Source organism: Quercus lobata, chromosome 2 (assembly GCF_001633185.2).
Source record: "Quercus lobata isolate SW786 chromosome 2, ValleyOak3.0 Primary Assembly, whole genome shotgun sequence".
NCBI lineage: Eukaryota > Viridiplantae > Streptophyta > Magnoliopsida > Fagales > Fagaceae > Quercus > Quercus lobata.
Genome location: NC_044905.1, coordinates 34,331,093 through 34,349,946, shown reverse-complemented (window position 1 = coordinate 34,349,946; position 18,854 = coordinate 34,331,093). Strand labels below are relative to the sequence as shown.

The following is an 18,854-nucleotide window of genomic DNA, read 5'->3' as shown; positions in this document are numbered from 1 at the left end:
TACAACTTATAATGCAGGTCAAAACAAATATAATTAAGCAACAAATTTTGCAAACACAAACACTCACAATCACAAAAAGCCATCCAACATGAAAGCAAAATAATTAGTTCTGACGCCCATACCGAATCCACTAGATTGTCAAAATCCATTAAATATATATCCCAAAGGGAAATCATATAGTATAGTAAAATTACATTAACAATTAGGAAGTTTGACACAAACTAGTAAATTGGGATAGTCATAGAAGTAGAACAAAAATACAAAACCACCTATATATCCAAGTCTTAGGAAATTCCATTTTGAACTTGTGAATTTAGAAAATTAAAACGAAAATCAAAATCAAACGGTGGAAATTTGCACTGTAACTTAATTTTTATTATTTTTTACATAAAGTAGCAACCATGACTATTTCTAAATGCTAAAATATCCCCGTCACATTCATGTAATGTAATAAATAAAGATGGAAATTCAACAAGTTTACTTTTGATGCCTTATGAAAGGTCAATAAATCATTTATCCAACATATACATCACACTTATTTAGGTTATAGATAGTTGGTTCTTGTGTAATTGAGGTTCCTTTCTTCGCTTCCAATACAATTTGCTGGTATCAAGAACAAACTTAACTCAAGTACAGTCTCTGTCCTTTAGTTGGAATCCTAATAGACTCTCACGAATTAGCTTGGGAATAAAATTGGGGCAAATGCAATATTTTCACAACAATTTAACAATAAAATCGTTTCAAACTGTTAATACTTAATAAAAAAGTGATGTTAATAATGAATTCAGATTAAAACCAAACTATTAATGCTGAGTAAAAAAAGTGGTGGCCAATAGTGAATTCAAATGAGAACAAATAACAACTCGATCAGGCTAGTTGGTCCTTAAATTCTTCTATGCATGTGGGGGTGTTTTGTTTTGGATTTGCAGCCGCAAATCTTGTAAAGATCATTTTAGAGAAGCAGCCGGCCAGCTTCTGTTTGAGCATTGTCTCCTTCTCGATAGTAGGGCTTTTGGTTTGGCCTTTTGAAATAATACTTTCAAATTATCAAAAAGGAAACAAAGGTAACTCAATACTACATACTATGTACAAATCAAATGATCCCTAAAGTCAGTCTCACACTACACTACACACAAAATTTATACACAAAAACGCACAACAATGAGTGGCAGTAGATCAAAATAAGCAACATGGACTAACAAAAAAAATTACAAAAATAAACAACATGCATGAAAAGCACCTGTCCTTAGGTCAATAGAACTTGAGAGCCAATGACAAACATATTAAAAACCCTAGTTTAGTGATGATAATAATAATAATAATAATAATAATAATAATAATAATAATAATAATTGATGATTCCTTGGATATCAGTGGGTTGACAAGATTCGAACGTTGATCTTTGGGCTATCTCCTGTAATACAAAGAACACAGAATCAGAGGGGACCGGTGGGGACCGGCCAAAAATCCTCCGATGATCAAGTTAATTACTTTGAACTTTCTGTAACGAAGAAGTATTCTCTCAAAAAATGAAATTGTCTGAATCCCCTTACCCTTCATTGAAGAAGCCTTATATAGTGTGTGTGTGGAACGGTTATCTGTTTAGTAACCGTTCCCAATGTCGAGGAGTCCGGAGAATTGGGGGTAACTTCCATAACCGCTGTGAAAGTTACCTAGGTCGGACGGGCCGATGAACTCGTCCATCCTTAGTAAGGATGGACGAGACCTCCACGATGAGCTCGTCCACTTTTAGTGGAAGATGGACGAGACCATCTTGGAAGGCTTGTCCTTCATAAATGATGAGTAGATTTCACGAGGTATTGCTCGTCCATATATGGACGAGGTTCGCCAGTACGCTTACAATTTTCTCCGCCTATTGTAGCTTTTTTCGTTGGACGAGACATATGGACGAGTTATGGACTTGGATTATTTGTGACACCATCAATAATAATAATAAAAAAAAAAAAAAAAAAAAAAAAAAAACTACATATCTAAAATATTCTATCTGTACCCCTCAAAACGACGTCTTTCTAGTTTCTACGTAGGAAATTTTATTATAAAAAAAAAAAAAAAATTATTTATATATAAAGGTTAGTCAGTTCACAGTTAGATTTTTTAAACTCCTAAAAGTCCTAACCGCTAGCCATTCCGACCTTTCGGTTATTCTAACTTCAACACCAACCGTTGTCGTCAACGCTGGCTACCACCATTGGTTAGTGAATAAAATTATTAAAATTATTTAGAATATTAATAGAAAGATTTAAATTAAATGCTAAATTCAAGAAAAATGACCTATGATGATGTTGACAGACTTATGAGATGATAAATGTCTATTAGTATTATTTTGAATAAGTGACATATGTTGAGAGTTTTAGTTAGCCCAATTAGTAAAGTCTCTAATAATAAAGAGTTATTATTAGGAGCAGAGTCCATATCATCAATTAGTTGATGGAAAAGTATGACATACCAAAAAAAAAAAAAAAAAAAAACGAAAATCAAGCATTGACACTGACAAGAAGCCAAGTGAAATTTTGGTTTTTTTTTTTAATAAAAAGACTAAATTGTGAAATTACATCCTCCAAATTTCGGTCAGTTTTGATTTTGTTCTTTATAGTTTCAAAATTTTGATCTACTCTCCTATAATTTCATAGGTATTGTTTGAATTTTAGTCCTTATGTTTGTGAGTCATGATCACCTGAATGTTTTAATTGAGTGGGTGATGTGGTAAATAAGGACACGTCGTCCCCCAATTACGCCACTATTTCCTTAGCTAAGACAAAGTCTCAAGTCATGCCACTAGTAAAGCCTTTGACACTATTTTTAAGCGTTAATGAACATAAACGTGTAAACGCAAAGATTCTCCTTCTCTAAGGGTTTGTTTTGATATCACTTATTTTACTAAAAACTAAAAATTTAATACTGAAAACACTGTAACAAAATAAATTTTAAATTATAAATAATGTCGTGAGACCCACAACTAACTTGCTTATGCGCATTTTTTGAAGTTGGGCTGGGTCGTGAACAGTGTCGTGAGACCCAGCCAAAAAATGCAAAACGCCTAATAATTTTTAGGCAAACGCACACTAAGTGAACCACCAAATCACGACCTCCTTCTTTGAGAAAGAAGCATGTGGTAATATGAAAGTATAAATATAATATGAGAAAGAAGCATGCAGTAATATGAAAGTATAAATATATGCTAGGTTTTGTTCGGGTTTAACAGTCTGGATGGAGCATGTTCCACCAGACATTAACGTTCTTGTATTGGTTGATAAGCCTTCTTCTTAATTTAATAGAAAAATGAGAAGCAGATTCTCAAAAAAGAAATTATTACTGCATGCTTCTTTCTCATATTATATGTTTTTCTTAGTTTTTTCTATGTTGAAAACTCTTTTGTAATGTAGGAGGTATTTGAGGAGAAACCTTTGTACTGAAAGTTTAGGGATTAGATTGACACAATTAAAATGTTAGAGATTAAATTGATATATGATGTAAAGGATAGAGACCAAATTCGTAGTTTACCCAAAAATAATATATAAAAAAAATATTGGAGCAAAGAAATGATTTTTAATTACATTTGATTTAGGAGGGAATTGAGTTGAGGAGACATTTTGTACATTTATTTGGGAATATAATTAGATTTTATGTTATATATTTTCATGTTCATTGTTTTTTTTTTTTTTTTTTTTTTTTTTTGACAAATGAGGGTACGTATTTAGGGATCAGACCTCTTCGAGTATCTGACTATCTCCTTGTCTCACATGTACATGGTTATTACAAAGAGGAATCCCATGTGGCGACCCCAATATGTTAGTAAGAAGTTTTGAACCCATGATCTCATTGATATTATAAGACCTTAGGAACCACTAAACCAAATCATTGGGGTAATGTTCATTGTTTATATATATGATTAGATTCTATACTACATATTTCCAAACTAATAGACTATGAATATCCCAAACAACACATTTTTATCACCGTTTCATGATGTGTTCAATATTAATTACAGAAATTTGCTTTTACCATTTATAAAAGATGTTTATACAAGTTCTATTTTGATACATAGACACCACCACCGCACACCTTGGCGTGATGATCAATCTATAAATATAAGTACTTGTGGGATGTTTGGGGGGGGGGGGGTAAGGATTGGAGTTCAAGTCTTCAAGAGGAAACTTCACACAATATACATTTAGATTAGGTTAAAGTTAAATTCTATCTATCTCAAAAAAAAAATAAAAAATATAAAAAGAAATATAGACACCATTGGTGAAACATGAATAATTTAGTAGCCTAAAAATATAAACCAAAACCATAATAAAAATTGTTAGGCAATTTAAAAATAAATAAAAAAAAGTACAAAGCAGAGGTCCAACGAGAAGTTGTTGTAGCTCTCTATAATTTTTCCAATTGAATCATCAATAAGAGTGTTTGGAATCTATAGGTCATAGACTTCATCTATTGATCCCTTGGTTTCTATCAATCTCTTTATCAATCTCTTTCAAAGAAAACCTATTACATTTTCAATAATAAAAAAAAAAGGGAGTTATCACCGCGCACCCTTGGCAATGATAGCTATCGATAATTTTTTCAATTGAATCATCAATAAGAGTTTAGAATTCATAGGTCATCTTACAGTTAAAAAAAAAAAAAAAAATCATAGGTCATAGGCTACATCTATTGATCCCTTGGTTGCCACGAATCTCTTTCCAAGACAACATATTACATTTTCAATAAAATAAAAAAAAGGGATTTATCATCGCTCACTCCTGGCGTGATAATAAAAAATTATAAAAAAGGAAGAAAAAATAAATGAGAAGGTAGAAAAATTTAAAGAAACTGTCAGGGGAGAGAGAGTAATGGAAATGGGGGAGTTGAGCCTTAACAAGAAAAGAAAATGTGAGTTTAAGAGTTTTAGGAGTAGCAGTTTAATTGAAAAAAAGAATCAAACTGTTTAATTGAGAAAATTGTGAAGTATTGATTCTAATTAAAACTGTTTTCAAGTTAAATCATAAAGCAAAAAAATAGGAAATAATAGTGAAGGAATACAAATAGAGAGGTGTTACGTCCACAATATTTTCACAACAAATCATAAATGATTAGTTGTTATTAGTTTAAAATTGAACTTAACACTAAGGGTCTGTTTGAGATCCGTTTATTATGTTGAAATTGAAAACTTTTTTATCACAACAATAATAACTAGTAACAACCTGCTACTTAAAATTTGTTGTAAAAATGTTGTGTATATATCATTTCTCATACATAAATGGTAATCAATCATTTATTCATAATTTTCTATTTATCTTTATTTGAGTTTTACGCATTTTTCTACTAAAATTATGCATTTGTGAACTGCTAATATAAATATATAACCAAAAGTGTCATGTGATTAGTTAAAAAAAATGAACAAATCACATACAAATATATGATTTTAATGCTACTTCGGTGTTCATTTTTTTGAGTTAGTCTCATGACATTCCTAGTTGTATAAGCAGTTTGAAAATGTGTAATATTAGTAGACAAATGTGTAACCTCAAATGAAGATGAATGGAACATTATGACATATGGCACTATATCAAAAAAAAAAAAAAAAAAAAAAAGTCTCAAAGCACCCATAGAGTGCGTGCAACGAGGCTGATATTTTTTAAGTGTATAAAAACCTTATGGTAGTGCACCAAAAATTATTCCTTAATTTTATAAGAAATCATAGACGAGCTTTAAATATTTTATGAATAAATATCAAATGATGATTTTAAAAATTTTCTATATCCAAAGATAATATAACTACCAAAAGAGAAGAATTACATGCATAATTAAGTTGTTATTAAATCATTGGCTCATAATAGCAAATGTCCATGGAAAATAGAGTGTAGGATTTTATTTTTGAGATAAGTAGCAAGAATTAATTAATTGAGTTCAAATTCGGTAAGGATGGGGTGTAAAACTCATGTTTTACACCATCTAATAAAAAAAGTTCACATTAGCATTTCACTTAGAATTCAATACACCATACCACATCTAATAACATCTCAATAAACTCTTAATTTTGTTAGATTTATATATGAGTATTAGAATTGATTGAGTGTGGTTGTACTTATTCTTAAATATGTGATAAGATGATGTAGCATGTTGGGATTGGAGTGGTAAAACATGAGCTTTACACCATGTCCTTACAAAAGTTAATCTCTAATTAATATAATTTTTTTTTCATAAAATATGAAGATAGCATAAGATGTTATTGGATCATAAGATTTGAAGGCATAGAAGGAAAATGTCTAAAAAAAAATGCATAAATTAAAATCTAATCTAACTATATGTTTGAAATAACTTCCTTTTTTGGTTTTGTTTTATATTCTCTTTTTGGGAACAAATAATTAATTGACATTGAAGGCAATAAAAATAACAACTTGTATCATACATGATTAGATAATTAGCTTCTTTTTAAAAAATAAATACATTTTTTATGGTAATATATTAAATGATGTCTTTTTTTTTTTTTTTAATAAGTAATAACTAAAATGAATTAAAATAGCCATAATTTTCAAATATGATGTGGTGGTTTCATAGAGCAAAATGTCTGATAAAAAAAAAATTATGTATGAATTCAAATCAAATCTATAGGGATGGCAATTTTTCCCCGCCCCGCTTGACCCGCCCATCCCTGCTTCGCCCCGTGCAGGTTTTCCCCCTTTGTGGGGCGAGATTTTAGACCCGCACTATGAGGCAGGGCTGGGCTGGGTTTACACTTATTAGACCCACCCCGCCCCATCCTCACCCTGCCCTGCATTAATAAGGGTTAAATTGTAATTTTATCATACCCTAAAACCTTACTATTTAAATAAAAATATCATCAGCTTATTTTATTCTACCTAACGTGGCTCTACCTCTTTTTTCTCTCTAGCAAAGTTGGAAATAAGGTACCAATTTTAACTTCTTCTTTTTTGTCTTTATTAGAAACAAATTTATATACTATTGAATTGCTGATTTCATTCATGATTCATACGGTCTTTCTTAACTTACTTTTCATCACGAACATAATATAATTTTTTTAATGAGGTACGGGTCTGTGGCTCTAAATATGTGTCTGTGTCATTGTTTTTGTAATTTTGTGTGGGCATTTGGCTGCTTAACAACACTGCTTCTTTATGCTTGTTAAAATCCATATCTATTTTACAAGCTGGGTTTTTGTTTTTTAATTTTTGGAGAACAAGATAATGAGGGTCAGGGATATGTTTCCCTATTGGTTTGATTGCCAATATGATGGCATCAATCATGTACTAGGCTACTAGCTCTAGCTGTTCGTTCTTGTTCTCCACGCAAAAATTATATACAATTTAATTTTGTTTTATGTATTTTTATTAAAAAATATAAGGTACAGGTTTGAGACTTTGTCCCATTCTCAATGAAATAGTCACAAAATGGGAGGAATTAACTAATGCATACTACTAACTACTTACTATAAAGGAGATTTGTTTTAGTGTTTTTTAGGCCAATGAAATATGAATACCCATTTGTGTATGTGCTACGGGTGCTATGATTTTTAATTTAATTGTTTAACGACGTTGCTAAATATATTTTAATTGTTTAACAACATTGCCAAGGAGATTTGTTTTAATTTTTTTTTTTCGTTCCCATTATTTTATATTATCTCTACTGGAGAAATATAGTTTGTCCATTACTAAGTTGCTAAATTAACATCAGGAAAAAAATGACTTCACATGAAAACATTGGTAGCTCCAATCCATCTAGCAGCAATCAATTTCCTTTGATAGTAGATGAAGATAATGCAACCCCATCATCACCTCTGTTGAATATGCCAAAGGATGTCCAGCCAGTCCAGCCTAGCAATGAAATAATTCAAGAAGAGTGGAAGTACAAATCAATTGTTTGGAATCATTTTAAGAGAGAGAGAGTTGATGAGAAAGACAAGGCTGAGTGCAATTATTATAAGAAATTGCTAGTAAGGGGATCCAATTATGGCACTAAACATTTGCATGACCACGTGAAAATAAGTCCGAGGAAAAAGTTTCAAGACATTAGGGATATGAATCAAAAATTTTTGGCAAGGGACCAAAATAAAGTGGATTCAATGGCTAGTGTGAATGCTTATAATTTTGATCAAAATGTATCAAGAAATGAACTTCCTCGTATGATCATCTTGCATGAGTATCCCCTCTCTATAGTTGACCACATTGGTTTTAAAAAATATTCAACTTCTCTTCAACCATTGTTCTTGATGGTTTCTAGGAACACAATCAAGAAGGACATTTTGAGCATCTATGAGAAAGAAATGGAGAAATCAAAGCATGAAATTGAAAAGAATCAGGGTATAATTTCTATTACCACTGATATGTGGACTTCACAAAACAAAAAGCGAGGGTTTATCGTTGTAACAACACACTTCATTGATGGTTTGTGGAGATTACAAAGCCGAGTTATGAGGTACTTTTTTTAAAGTATATATTCATTTTTATGTTTCAATTAAATTCTTTTCAAATGTTTTATGAACTTATATCATTGTTGGTTCTAATTATTTAAATTTCTCATTTAAGGTTTATTTATGTGCCATCTCCACATACGAAAGAAGTGCTTTCTAGTGTCCTTCTAGATACTTTGTTGGAGTGGAATATTGATAGGAAGTTATCTACTGTGACTATGGACAATTGTAGTACCAATGATGTAGTTATAAAAATTATCTTAGATAAGTTTCAACGTGGTGCACTTATTATGCATGGATCAATGTTGTATATGTGTTGTGTAGCACTTGTTCTTAATTTGATTGTTCAGGATGGTTTGGATGTAATTGGATCATGCATTGAAAAGGTTCGAGAAAGTGTGGGATTTTGGACTGCATCAACAAAGAAAAGGCAGAAGTTCGAAGAGACAGCTCGACAAGCACATGTTGAATGTACCAAAGAACTAGCCCTTGATTATAAGACTCGTTGGAACTCTACCTATCTCATGCTTTCTATTGCTATAAAGTATCAAAATGTCTTTTATCGATTGAACATATGTGAGTCATCTTATAAGTGCATTCCAACGGAGGAAGAATGGGAGATGGCAAGTAATATATGTGAGAGATTGGCAGTGTTTCACAAGGTTACAAAGCTATTTTCAGGTACCTCATACCCTACAGCTAATCTTTTTTTTCCTAAGGTGTGTGAAATAAAAATAGCTTTGAATTCTTGGTTTACAAGCGCAAATGATGTGATTAGGAGTATGGCATTTAAAATGTTGGAAAAATTTGATTGTTATTGGAATGTGATTCATGGTGTTATGGCTATGGCAACCATTTTAGACCCAAGATATAAGATTGAATTGTTAGAATATTATTTTGCAATAATTTATGGTGATGAAGCTGATAATGAAATTCAAAGGGTTAGAGATATTTGTTATGAAATGATTCGTGACTACAGTTCTGGGAGAATGGGTAGGAAGGTACTCATGGCCCTTGTGTGGGAGAGGATCCGCAAGTTGATGACTCCCTTATGGACTTTGAAAGATATCTTAGTCAGAAAAAAAGGGGTGGGAATATTAAATTGGAGTTGGACCATTACCTTGAGGATGATTTAATGCCAAGAACTGTGGATTTTAATATTTTGGCATGGTGGAAATCTAATGGGCCAAAGTATCCTACTTTGCAACGTATTGCAAGGGATATCTTTGCCATTCCAGTGTCAACTGTTGCCTCAGAGTCATCATTTAGCACAAGTGGTCGATTGTTAAGTCCATATCGTAGTAAACTTCATCAAAAGACTGTGGAGGCATTAATGTGTGATCAAAATTGGTTATGGGCTGAAATTAATGGTAATTAAATTTACTAGTTTAATTACGCAATGATTTATGTTGCTACATTCTTTATTATATTTTTCAATTGTTTGATTGAATTTATTTTATCTTTTTTTAGGTTCTTCATCTACCATAGATGGAATTGAAGATAAATTCCAAAATATCCTGGATGATTATGATGATGAAGAAGAAAGTGGTGTCACAATGATGGAAGAAAGTGGAGATTCTTTTTGAAGAACTAGGCAATTTTTATTTTGTTATGTATTAGGAGTTTGGATTATTTTATTGTGTCATAATATGAGATTTTTGTTGTCATATTGTCTTGTTAAACATTTAGATAATATTATTTAGTTTTTGCTAAAAATTAGTTTGATTTGATAGTATATATTTATTTATAATTTCAAGTATATTTTTATTATTGAAACATGTCAATTTATTTGAAAAAATGGTAATAGTTGTAAGGAAAATTAACAAGAAATAAAGTTTTACGGTGTAGGGCGGGTGTTCACGGAGCCTTAAGGGGCAGGGATGGGGCAAGAAATTTTCCCAGTCATGCGGGGCAGGGCGGGGCGGGGCGGGGCGGGGATGGGGTAAGAAAAATCCATGCGGGGTGGGGACGAAGATCTCATCCTTCGGCCCCGCCACGCCCCATTGCCATCATATTTGAAAAATAACTTTTTTATTTGGTTTTGTTTTGCATTCTATTTTTGTGAAAAAAAATGATTAATTATATTGAGAACAATAAAAAAAGATGACATGTATGGGGCTGATGTAATGACAAAATTATTTCTTACATTAATTAATACTCTTTAGGAATAAATTTTAAATAACCGTTCCTAAATAATTATTTCTTACATTAATCAAGCCCGATTCAAGTGTTGGGTCTTAATCCTTCGTTGCAGGTGAATCTTTTGTCGGCACTAGTGGCGTCGGGCTTGATTCAACGGTGCTCCGTTGGAATATCCCTGAACAGCTATTCTTCCTAGTTACAATCTAGAGAAAATTACATTGCTTTCTTTTCTATTTACAATATAGAAAAGAAAAATTACATTTATAAGGAATATTAATCCAAAATCTAAGTTGGGAGGCTAAGTTATGGAATAAAAAGGTTTTAGATGCCCATTCCACCCAATTTGAAGATTGGTCAAAAGAAAAAAGAAAAAAGAATGGCCTTATCATGTTATGTACTAATCATATGTCCAATTATATTCATCATTATGCTATGTATAGTTAAAAATAAAATTATGCTCAACTCATGACTTCAGTTATTTCACTTATTTGGCAAAATAGAAACTATTCAGAATTTATTTGGGTAAATAGCATATTTTGGACCTCCTCTCTTAAGAAGCGAGTCCTAGCTTGGAACTTGTCTCTTAAAGAGATAAGTTACTATAAGCTATTATAAGTTTCTTAAGCTTGTGCTGCTCTGGCTAATACTAAGGAGGCCATTATGAAAAAATGGTTTTATTAATGTTTGTCCTTAGTACATACATATAAACTGTTTTAGAAAACTTTTTATGGAAAAATGAAACAGTGACTAACTTTTTTGACAACTTTTTTAATTTTCCATAAAAAGTTTCATAAAATGAATGATTAGGGCAATACATTAATCGGACCCATGAAAAAATTGATCCTCTTGAATCTTGTCTTTAAATGATGGGTCCACTTAACTATGAAATTTGTCTCTTCAAGAGAAGAGATCCACTTAAAGCCCAACCTATCTCTTGAAGTGATTATAACAATAATTTTGATGGTATTCCTTGCCTACAGTGTTATTAAACCCAGTTCCACCTGGCCGGTCGGATCGGTAACCTGGTGACCTGGCACATAAACCGATCTGAGTCATCAATTGGATTAGATGTGCACAAAACCCAGTCAAAACCGGTAAAACCTGGCAAGTTTTGAGCAAACCATGTGACCTAGTTGGGTTTTAATAACCCAATTGGATTTGTGAATTGTGTAAAATTACATTAATAGATCCATTCCATTGAATTTTTTACTGTTTAATGTGTGATAATATGATAATTTAAATAAGAGAAAACCTAATTTTTTTTTTTTTAATAAAAAAAATGCAATTTTCAATTTCACGTAGTCAGTTAGTACATAGGTATAGGTATAAGTATATCAGTATAAGTTATATAGTTTATTGCTTAAACCTTCTTTTCTCCTCTTTTGTTTACGTTTTTTTCGTACTTTATTTGTTTATTGCTTTAAGTTTAAGTCTTTAACTCTTTTTCACTTCTTTTGTTCACGCAGTTTGATATTTGCATTTTTTTTAATATACAAAAATTTAAAACCTATAACAAGATTTTATTTAGCAAAAACTTTGTTCCGATCTTATGACATTCGTTTATTCTATTTTTGAGTTTTATAGAATTTCTAATGTTATTGCTTGTGAAACCTTGAATTTGAATTATAATGGCGAGTTTAATTTAGACATATGCCCTTTCTTCTTCTTCTTTTTTAAATTTATATATTCATGTTATGATTTCTCAAATTTACTATATATATATAATTAAAAAAAAATTATTTGACCCTATGGTTCAATCATTGACCTACTGGTTGAACCAGTGACCTAACTTATAGACTTGCTCAACATTCGATCCAAATTTAGTAACTATACATGTCTAGCTATTTGCTTCCTCATTTTGTCCATCGAGGGTTGAACCAAATCACTTTATACTATCATTGATGTGGGAATCCCTCTATACCAGCTTGGAGTAAAATCTACTCCAAGACTATGCCGATTTTTGGTCCAAGAAGCTACCCGGGTACAATAGCAGTTGTATGAGTTTTATTTATTTATTTATAATTGAAAAATATAACATAATAACCATAAAATCTAGTAACTTAGAACTGTAAAGAGACACAACCAAGTCATCTATCCAAGTCAATTTTGAAAAATAAACGTGGTACAATAATCAAAGCTCGAATATGTAACACTGACAAATTATACCAATGGAATACATCGAGAAATTATAGCTACAACTTACAAGCATATATATATATATATATATATATATATATATATTTCATTTGTGAGATCCCCTAATTTTGTTCCTCACGAATGTAGCATGTGTTCTTTTACAACAACTGATATATATGTTTTTTTTTAATTGTTTTTTTTAACTATGATTAGGGCTTCATATAAGTAGTAGTGCTTGATTATAGTATAGTGTTTTCTTTTGCCAGGTCATACTCGGCCATCCCTAGTTAACGTCAAGGATTTTTTGACGCATGTTTAAAAGATTAAGAACTCAAATCGTTTATAAGGTTAGAGATTATCTTGAAATATAGGGTAAAAGTTGAAGGACAAATATATAATCAAAGGTAAAATTCAAAAATCACCTCTGAACTTTGGACTAATACCATATACTATCAAGACTTATTTTAAAAATATCAAATTTACTTCCTAAGCACAGGTGATACATAATACCATTTGAAAGTACTCCACTGATTTAAGTTTTCTGTTTTATGCTTCTTTTGAACAACTTATCTTGCCTGCATATGTCACAATGATTGCATTCTGGTAATTATATACATGAATAGTTTAACATTCTATTTGTTTTGAAGCAAAATATTTTATATGTAAAACATTTTCAATAAAATATTTTAAGGTATTTGGTATGAAAAGTAAATTTTTTCAAGTAAACTACCAAAACCGGTGACTCGGCCATCAGAGCCACTAGTGCTAGAGGTTCGGTGATCGAATTGCTGGAACTGGCAACCCAAACGATAGCTCTGGCAATCAAAATATTGGTGACTGCCATAGGAATGGTGTGTTCGGTGATCAAATCACCATCACTGATGGCTAGAATGGTGCCTCCGACCATTGGAAACGACAGTTTCAGTTATCGAGCCTTCGACACCAGTCGTCAGAATGATGGCTCCGATGATTGAACCATCAGCACTAGTCTTCAAAACAACGGATCTAGCCACCAGACTGTTGGCATCAACGAACTTGCCCATCGAATTGATGACCTAGCCACCAAATGGGGGTGAAGGAAGCCACTATGTGTTTTTATAAAATGTTTTGCTAAAATTTTAAAGGTAAAATGTTTTACAACTTTTTATAAATAATTTTATGACCAACCAAAATATTTTACAAGTTTGACTATATTTTACTTACAAATAAAAACTTGAAAATGAGTAAACATCTTCTGAAAAAAAATTTACTTCAAAATAAACGTAGTAAAGTGACATTTACTTAGGGATTAAATTGGATATTTTTGAAGAAAGAAAAATGATAGCAAGCATTACCTCAAGTTTTTTTTTTTTTTTTTTTAATTTTTTTTTAGAGAGATTCAACTTATGGTGTTCGCACCCAATAATAACTCTTTATCATCAAATCAAGATATCAATCGGTTTTTTATGTAAGCAGCAGAAACTGAACCCCTAATCTTTTATTCGACTATTAAAAATTTTATCAATTGAGCTAACTGGAACTTTAATATTACCTCAAGTTAGTTTTGAATTTTTCTCAAAAAAAAAAAAAAAAAAAAAACCCTTGGATTCTTGCCAATGGTCTACAACCTAAATGGAACCTCCACTTTCCTTTTAAGTATGGATAGTGGAAGCAGTGGGTGATAACCGAGATGTGGCGATTCTTTATACCATGAAGTGTATGAGTATTATTATTATTATTATTATTATTATTATTTTTTGGAGAAAGAAGTGTATGAGTATATTTACCAGTGAAAATAAAAAGTAAAAACTTCTCTCTCTCTTATAAGAAAAAAGAAAAAAAGAAAACGAAGTGAAAACTAAAAACCAAGGTAAAAGGAAAGCAACTGCGTCCTGTTTCCACTGACATCTCCTCTCTCTCTCTCTCTCTTATAAGCGAAACTTCTTTAAACGCACTCTGCCCTCCATTCTCACTGTCCCTTTCTCTCTCAAACTTTTCTTCCACCTCCTCAGCCCAACCTACACTATAGGAATATAGGTCTCAGTCGCCGCCATTATCAAAGTACTCGCTTACTTTTTTGCTTAATTTCCTTTCTCCTAGCCTTTTTTCCTATGTTACTACTTACTACATAAAGATTGCATATAAGCAAAAACAGAGCGTGTTTGAAACAAGTCTACTTCCTTTCCTCCTTTGGCACTTGAATTTACTCAAACCCACCAACTCTTTTTAGCTTTTTCCTTATTATATCTTCATTATATCTTCCTTCTTAACTGCGCTTATATCCTTTACCTCCTCCCACAGTCAAAGAATAACCAAGAAGGAAATAGGAAGTGAAAAGGTCGGAACTTTTTTTGTACAATCTTTAATTTCTTATGGATTTCTTGCTCTTATAAACACTACAAACCTTGGTTCCTATAATATTGATAAATTTTTATCTAGAATGACATTATAAAGAAAGCACTTCTGGATTTATGTTGTTTGTTTATTTTTATACTGAAGTAGACTACTACATGCCATTTCAGAAAGCAATCAAAACTTGGGGGTTTCATTTTGGTTTACTGTTTGATTGAATCTTCCTTGCAGATTGTATGCCATTTTAGGAGGTCCTGCTGATACCATTTCCTAAAAAAAAAAAAAAAAAATGGCAGAGAAAGACCCCGATTTCTCTTCCTGCAAAACCCCCTCTGCTTCACAGGTAAAAGAAACCCACAAAGAAAAAAAAGTTTTTTTTCTTCAAATCTTTCAGTTCTCTCTCTTTCTGTGTATGCTTCATTTCGATGTATAATAATGCAAACAGGTAGTAGAAGAGCTGAAAGAGCTATGGTCTATGGCTTTGCCCACCACAACCTCAAACTTCATGGCTTTTTTTCGAACAGCAGTGTCAGTCTTGTTCTTAGGCCGCTTGGGCCGTCTAGAGCTAGCAGGAGGAGCTCTCTCCATCGGCTTCACCAACATCACAGGCTACTCAGTTCTAGTGGGTCTCACTTCAGGACTTGAACCAGTGTGTAGCCAAGCCTTTGGTAGCAAAAACTGGGACCTACTGTCTCTCTCCCTCCAGCGCATGATCCTCATACTTTTGTTGGCCATAATACCCATCAGCTTTTTGTGGGTCAATCTAGGAAGCATCATGTTGTTCATGGGCCAAGACAAAGAAATCACTAAAATGGCTGCAACATACTGTATCTACTCTCTCCCAGACTTGTTGACAAACACACTGTTGCAGCCACTAAGAGTTTTCTTAAGATCACAGCGTGTGACTAAGCCCATGATGTACTGCTCCTTATTGGCTGTGACTTTTCATGTACCATTGAATATAGTGTTGGTTAGGGTGATGAATCTTGGGGTGCCAGGTGTGGCTATGGCTTCTGTGCTGACAAACTTGAATATGGTGGTTTTGATGGGAGGGTATGTTTGGTGGAAAGGAGGGGAGATGAAGTGGAAAGTGGGGAATAATATTAATAGCGTGGTTGATTTGAAAGGAATGTGGTGTGGATTGGGACCTTTGTTGAAACTAGCAGTACCAAGCTGTTTAGGGATATGCTTGGAGTGGTGGTGGTATGAGATTGTGACTGTGATGGCTGGGTACTTGCCAAATCCAACTCTGGCTGTAGCTGCTACTGGGATTCTTATTCAGACCACTAGCATGATGTACACTGTCCCCATGGCCCTTGCTGGCTGTGTCTCTGCCAGAGTAAGTACTTCAATCACCTCTATTGTATTTTATTCTTATTTTCGCTTAAATTTTTTCTAGCTAAGAGAGAGGTCGGGTCTTGGTTCGATGGCGACATCTATATGTAAAACCTAAAAGACTACTACATATTTTAGGGTTTAAAGTTTCATGTTGTTTTTATTTTGACTTTATGATTTAAAATTTTTATTTTAGTACTTCATGTATGATTTTTATTTTATTTTATTATGTTATTAATCGGGTAATACTTGACATTATTGGAGTAGTATTTCACACTTATTTGATATTTAACCATCAAATTATTAATCAAAATAGACTTACATGTCTATTAAGTTTTAATAGATGGCATTTGTCTTATGCCATTTTATGGAAATAACTTATCTCTAGTGCTCCAGTGTGCAAAGTCGACAAGATGTAGACACATGTTCGATGTGTTTATCAATCACTGGAGCCAGCGTTACCCCTTTTTTATTTTTGGTGGGAGAGGGGGGGGGGGGTGTGGGTAAGGAAGTGGGTTGAACGCTTGAACTACGTTAGTTTTGGCCGTTATGTGATTGCATCACATATACGGACCTGGATAAGTCACACAAGTAATGTGATTGGACAAAGGTAGTAGAGAGATGTAACGCATTTTACATTTTTACTAACTAAAGCTCAAACTCCTTCAATGTTTGACAATACGAAAAGCATGTATCCAACAAAAGTTGGCCTTTTCCCACATATATCCCATTCATGGGTCCCAAAATGTTTGGACTGTATGCATGATTAAGTAAATGATGAAATCCTTGGTGTTATCATCGGATCAATTCTTAATTTGTTACAGTACATGGTCTGCAGGTAGGGAATGAACTTGGAGCTGGTAGGCCATACAAAGCCAAACTAGCAGCAATGGTTGCATTGGGGTCTGCTGGTGTAATCGGCATAATCAATGTGACATGGACTGTGATCCTAAGGGAAAGATGGGCAGGGTTGTTCACAAATGATGTGCAAGTCAAAGCCTTGGTTGCCTCAGTTATGCCTATCATGGGGCTCTGTGAGCTTGGCAACTGTCCACAAACCACAGGCTGTGGCATCATACGTGGCACAGCGCGGCCCGCCGTGGGTGCCCATATCAATTTTTGGTCATTTTACTTTGTGGGCACTCCTGTTGCTGTGGGACTAGCCTTCTGGCTCAAGTTTGGGTTTAGTGGGTTGTGGTGTGGCCTCCTTTCTGCTCAGGTAGCCTGTGTATTCTCAGTCCTTTATGTTGTACTGGTACGTACAAATTGGGAGGCTGAGGCTTTGAAGGCTAGGAATCTCACTGGGTTAGAGATGTGTCCATCTAATGGTGAAGAATGTGACAATGATGAAGAAAGCAACAGGTTATTGGTAAATGGTAACATCTATAATGTTTGCTAGAGAAACCATAAAGAAAAATGTATGGGGTTAATTTTGGGATTTGGGATGTGTTTTTTGTTGGTTAGTTGCTTTATGGGTACTGATACTTTGAATTTTGTGTTTGGGGTGGTGGGGTGCTTTTTAACTGTAATGGAACCAATTTTCTTGGGAAAAAAATGTAGCACTCCCCATGCAACTGTTTACATGTTTTAAGAAAGCATGGCCTACATTTTGCTGCACCTTAAATAGTGACTTTGTTTTTTGTGATCGTTTCAACTTTCAAGAGTGTGGGCAAGCACTATAATTTAGTCGGTTGTTGTAGTTATGGGTGTATATGACTAATATGAGTATATCTGTCAGAGAGCTCGAAGCTATATTTGAAAGCAATGGGCCAATAGCTGCATCGAATGTGCTAAAAAATACATCATGCATTCGATGCATAAAAGAGCATCTATAGCAATGAAGCTAAAAATTTAGCTTTTTAGATTTACCAAAAGTTATTTTATCTATTTTATCTATACACATGGTGCAGTAGTAAATCTATTTTAACTTTCAACATAATAAAATAATATAAACATTACAATAAAATAATATAATCACTACAATAAAATAATATATCCCACTACCCAAAAAAAAATCCACAGCACCAACCACAACCACCTCCACCATCAGCCACAACCACCACCGCCACCACCAGTCCACAGCAGGCAAAAAAAAAAAAAAAAAAAACCCCAAATCTCCAATCTTTTTCTTCAACCCAAACCAAACAAAATCATCAATCACAAACAAAAAAAAAAAAAAAATCACCAATCACAAACAAGCACAATGTCGACGAGCTCCATGGATTTCCCAGTCAGTTACCCAATATCCACGAGCAAGCACTCTGATCGACGGCGTGGGTCTAAGGTGATCGGCCGCGTGGGTTTTTGATGGATGGCGACATGGGTCTGAGGTGATCGGCGGCGTGGTTCTGAGAGAGATGGGCGGCTAAGACGGCTGGTGGGTCGGTGACGTCAAGTTTTGGTGGGAGTTGAGAGACCGGAATTGAGAGAGTGAATTGAGAGACCAGAGTTTAATCACCAGAGTTAAGAGGGT

General features: G+C 33.3%; 2 protein-coding genes and 1 pseudogene across 2 annotated transcripts; all 3 read left to right on the top strand.

Moving 5' to 3' along the window:
* Positions 1-7,204: 7,204 nt before the first annotated feature.
* On the top strand, positions 7,205-7,305 carry LOC115978458 (annotated as a pseudogene).
* A 403-nt stretch (positions 7,306-7,708) lies between these two features.
* LOC115963526 (zinc finger BED domain-containing protein RICESLEEPER 3-like) lies at positions 7,709-10,023 on the top strand. The gene is made up of 6 exons (XM_031082552.1): positions 7,709-8,442; positions 8,553-8,679; positions 8,788-9,118; positions 9,299-9,438; positions 9,516-9,807; positions 9,908-10,023. The coding sequence occupies exons 1-6, from the start codon at positions 7,709-7,711 to the stop codon at positions 10,021-10,023; spliced, it is 1,740 nt and encodes a 579-aa protein (XP_030938412.1).
* Positions 10,024-14,969: 4,946 nt separating this feature from the next.
* On the top strand, positions 14,970-18,027 carry LOC115975428 (protein DETOXIFICATION 54). The gene is made up of 4 exons (XM_031096202.1): positions 14,970-15,032; positions 15,278-15,389; positions 15,492-16,385; positions 17,220-18,027. Exons 2-4 carry the CDS (start codon positions 15,336-15,338, stop codon positions 17,778-17,780), a joined length of 1,509 nt encoding a protein of 502 aa, XP_030952062.1. The 5' UTR covers positions 14,970-15,032; positions 15,278-15,335; the 3' UTR covers positions 17,781-18,027.
* The last annotated feature ends 827 nt before the right edge of the window (positions 18,028-18,854 follow it).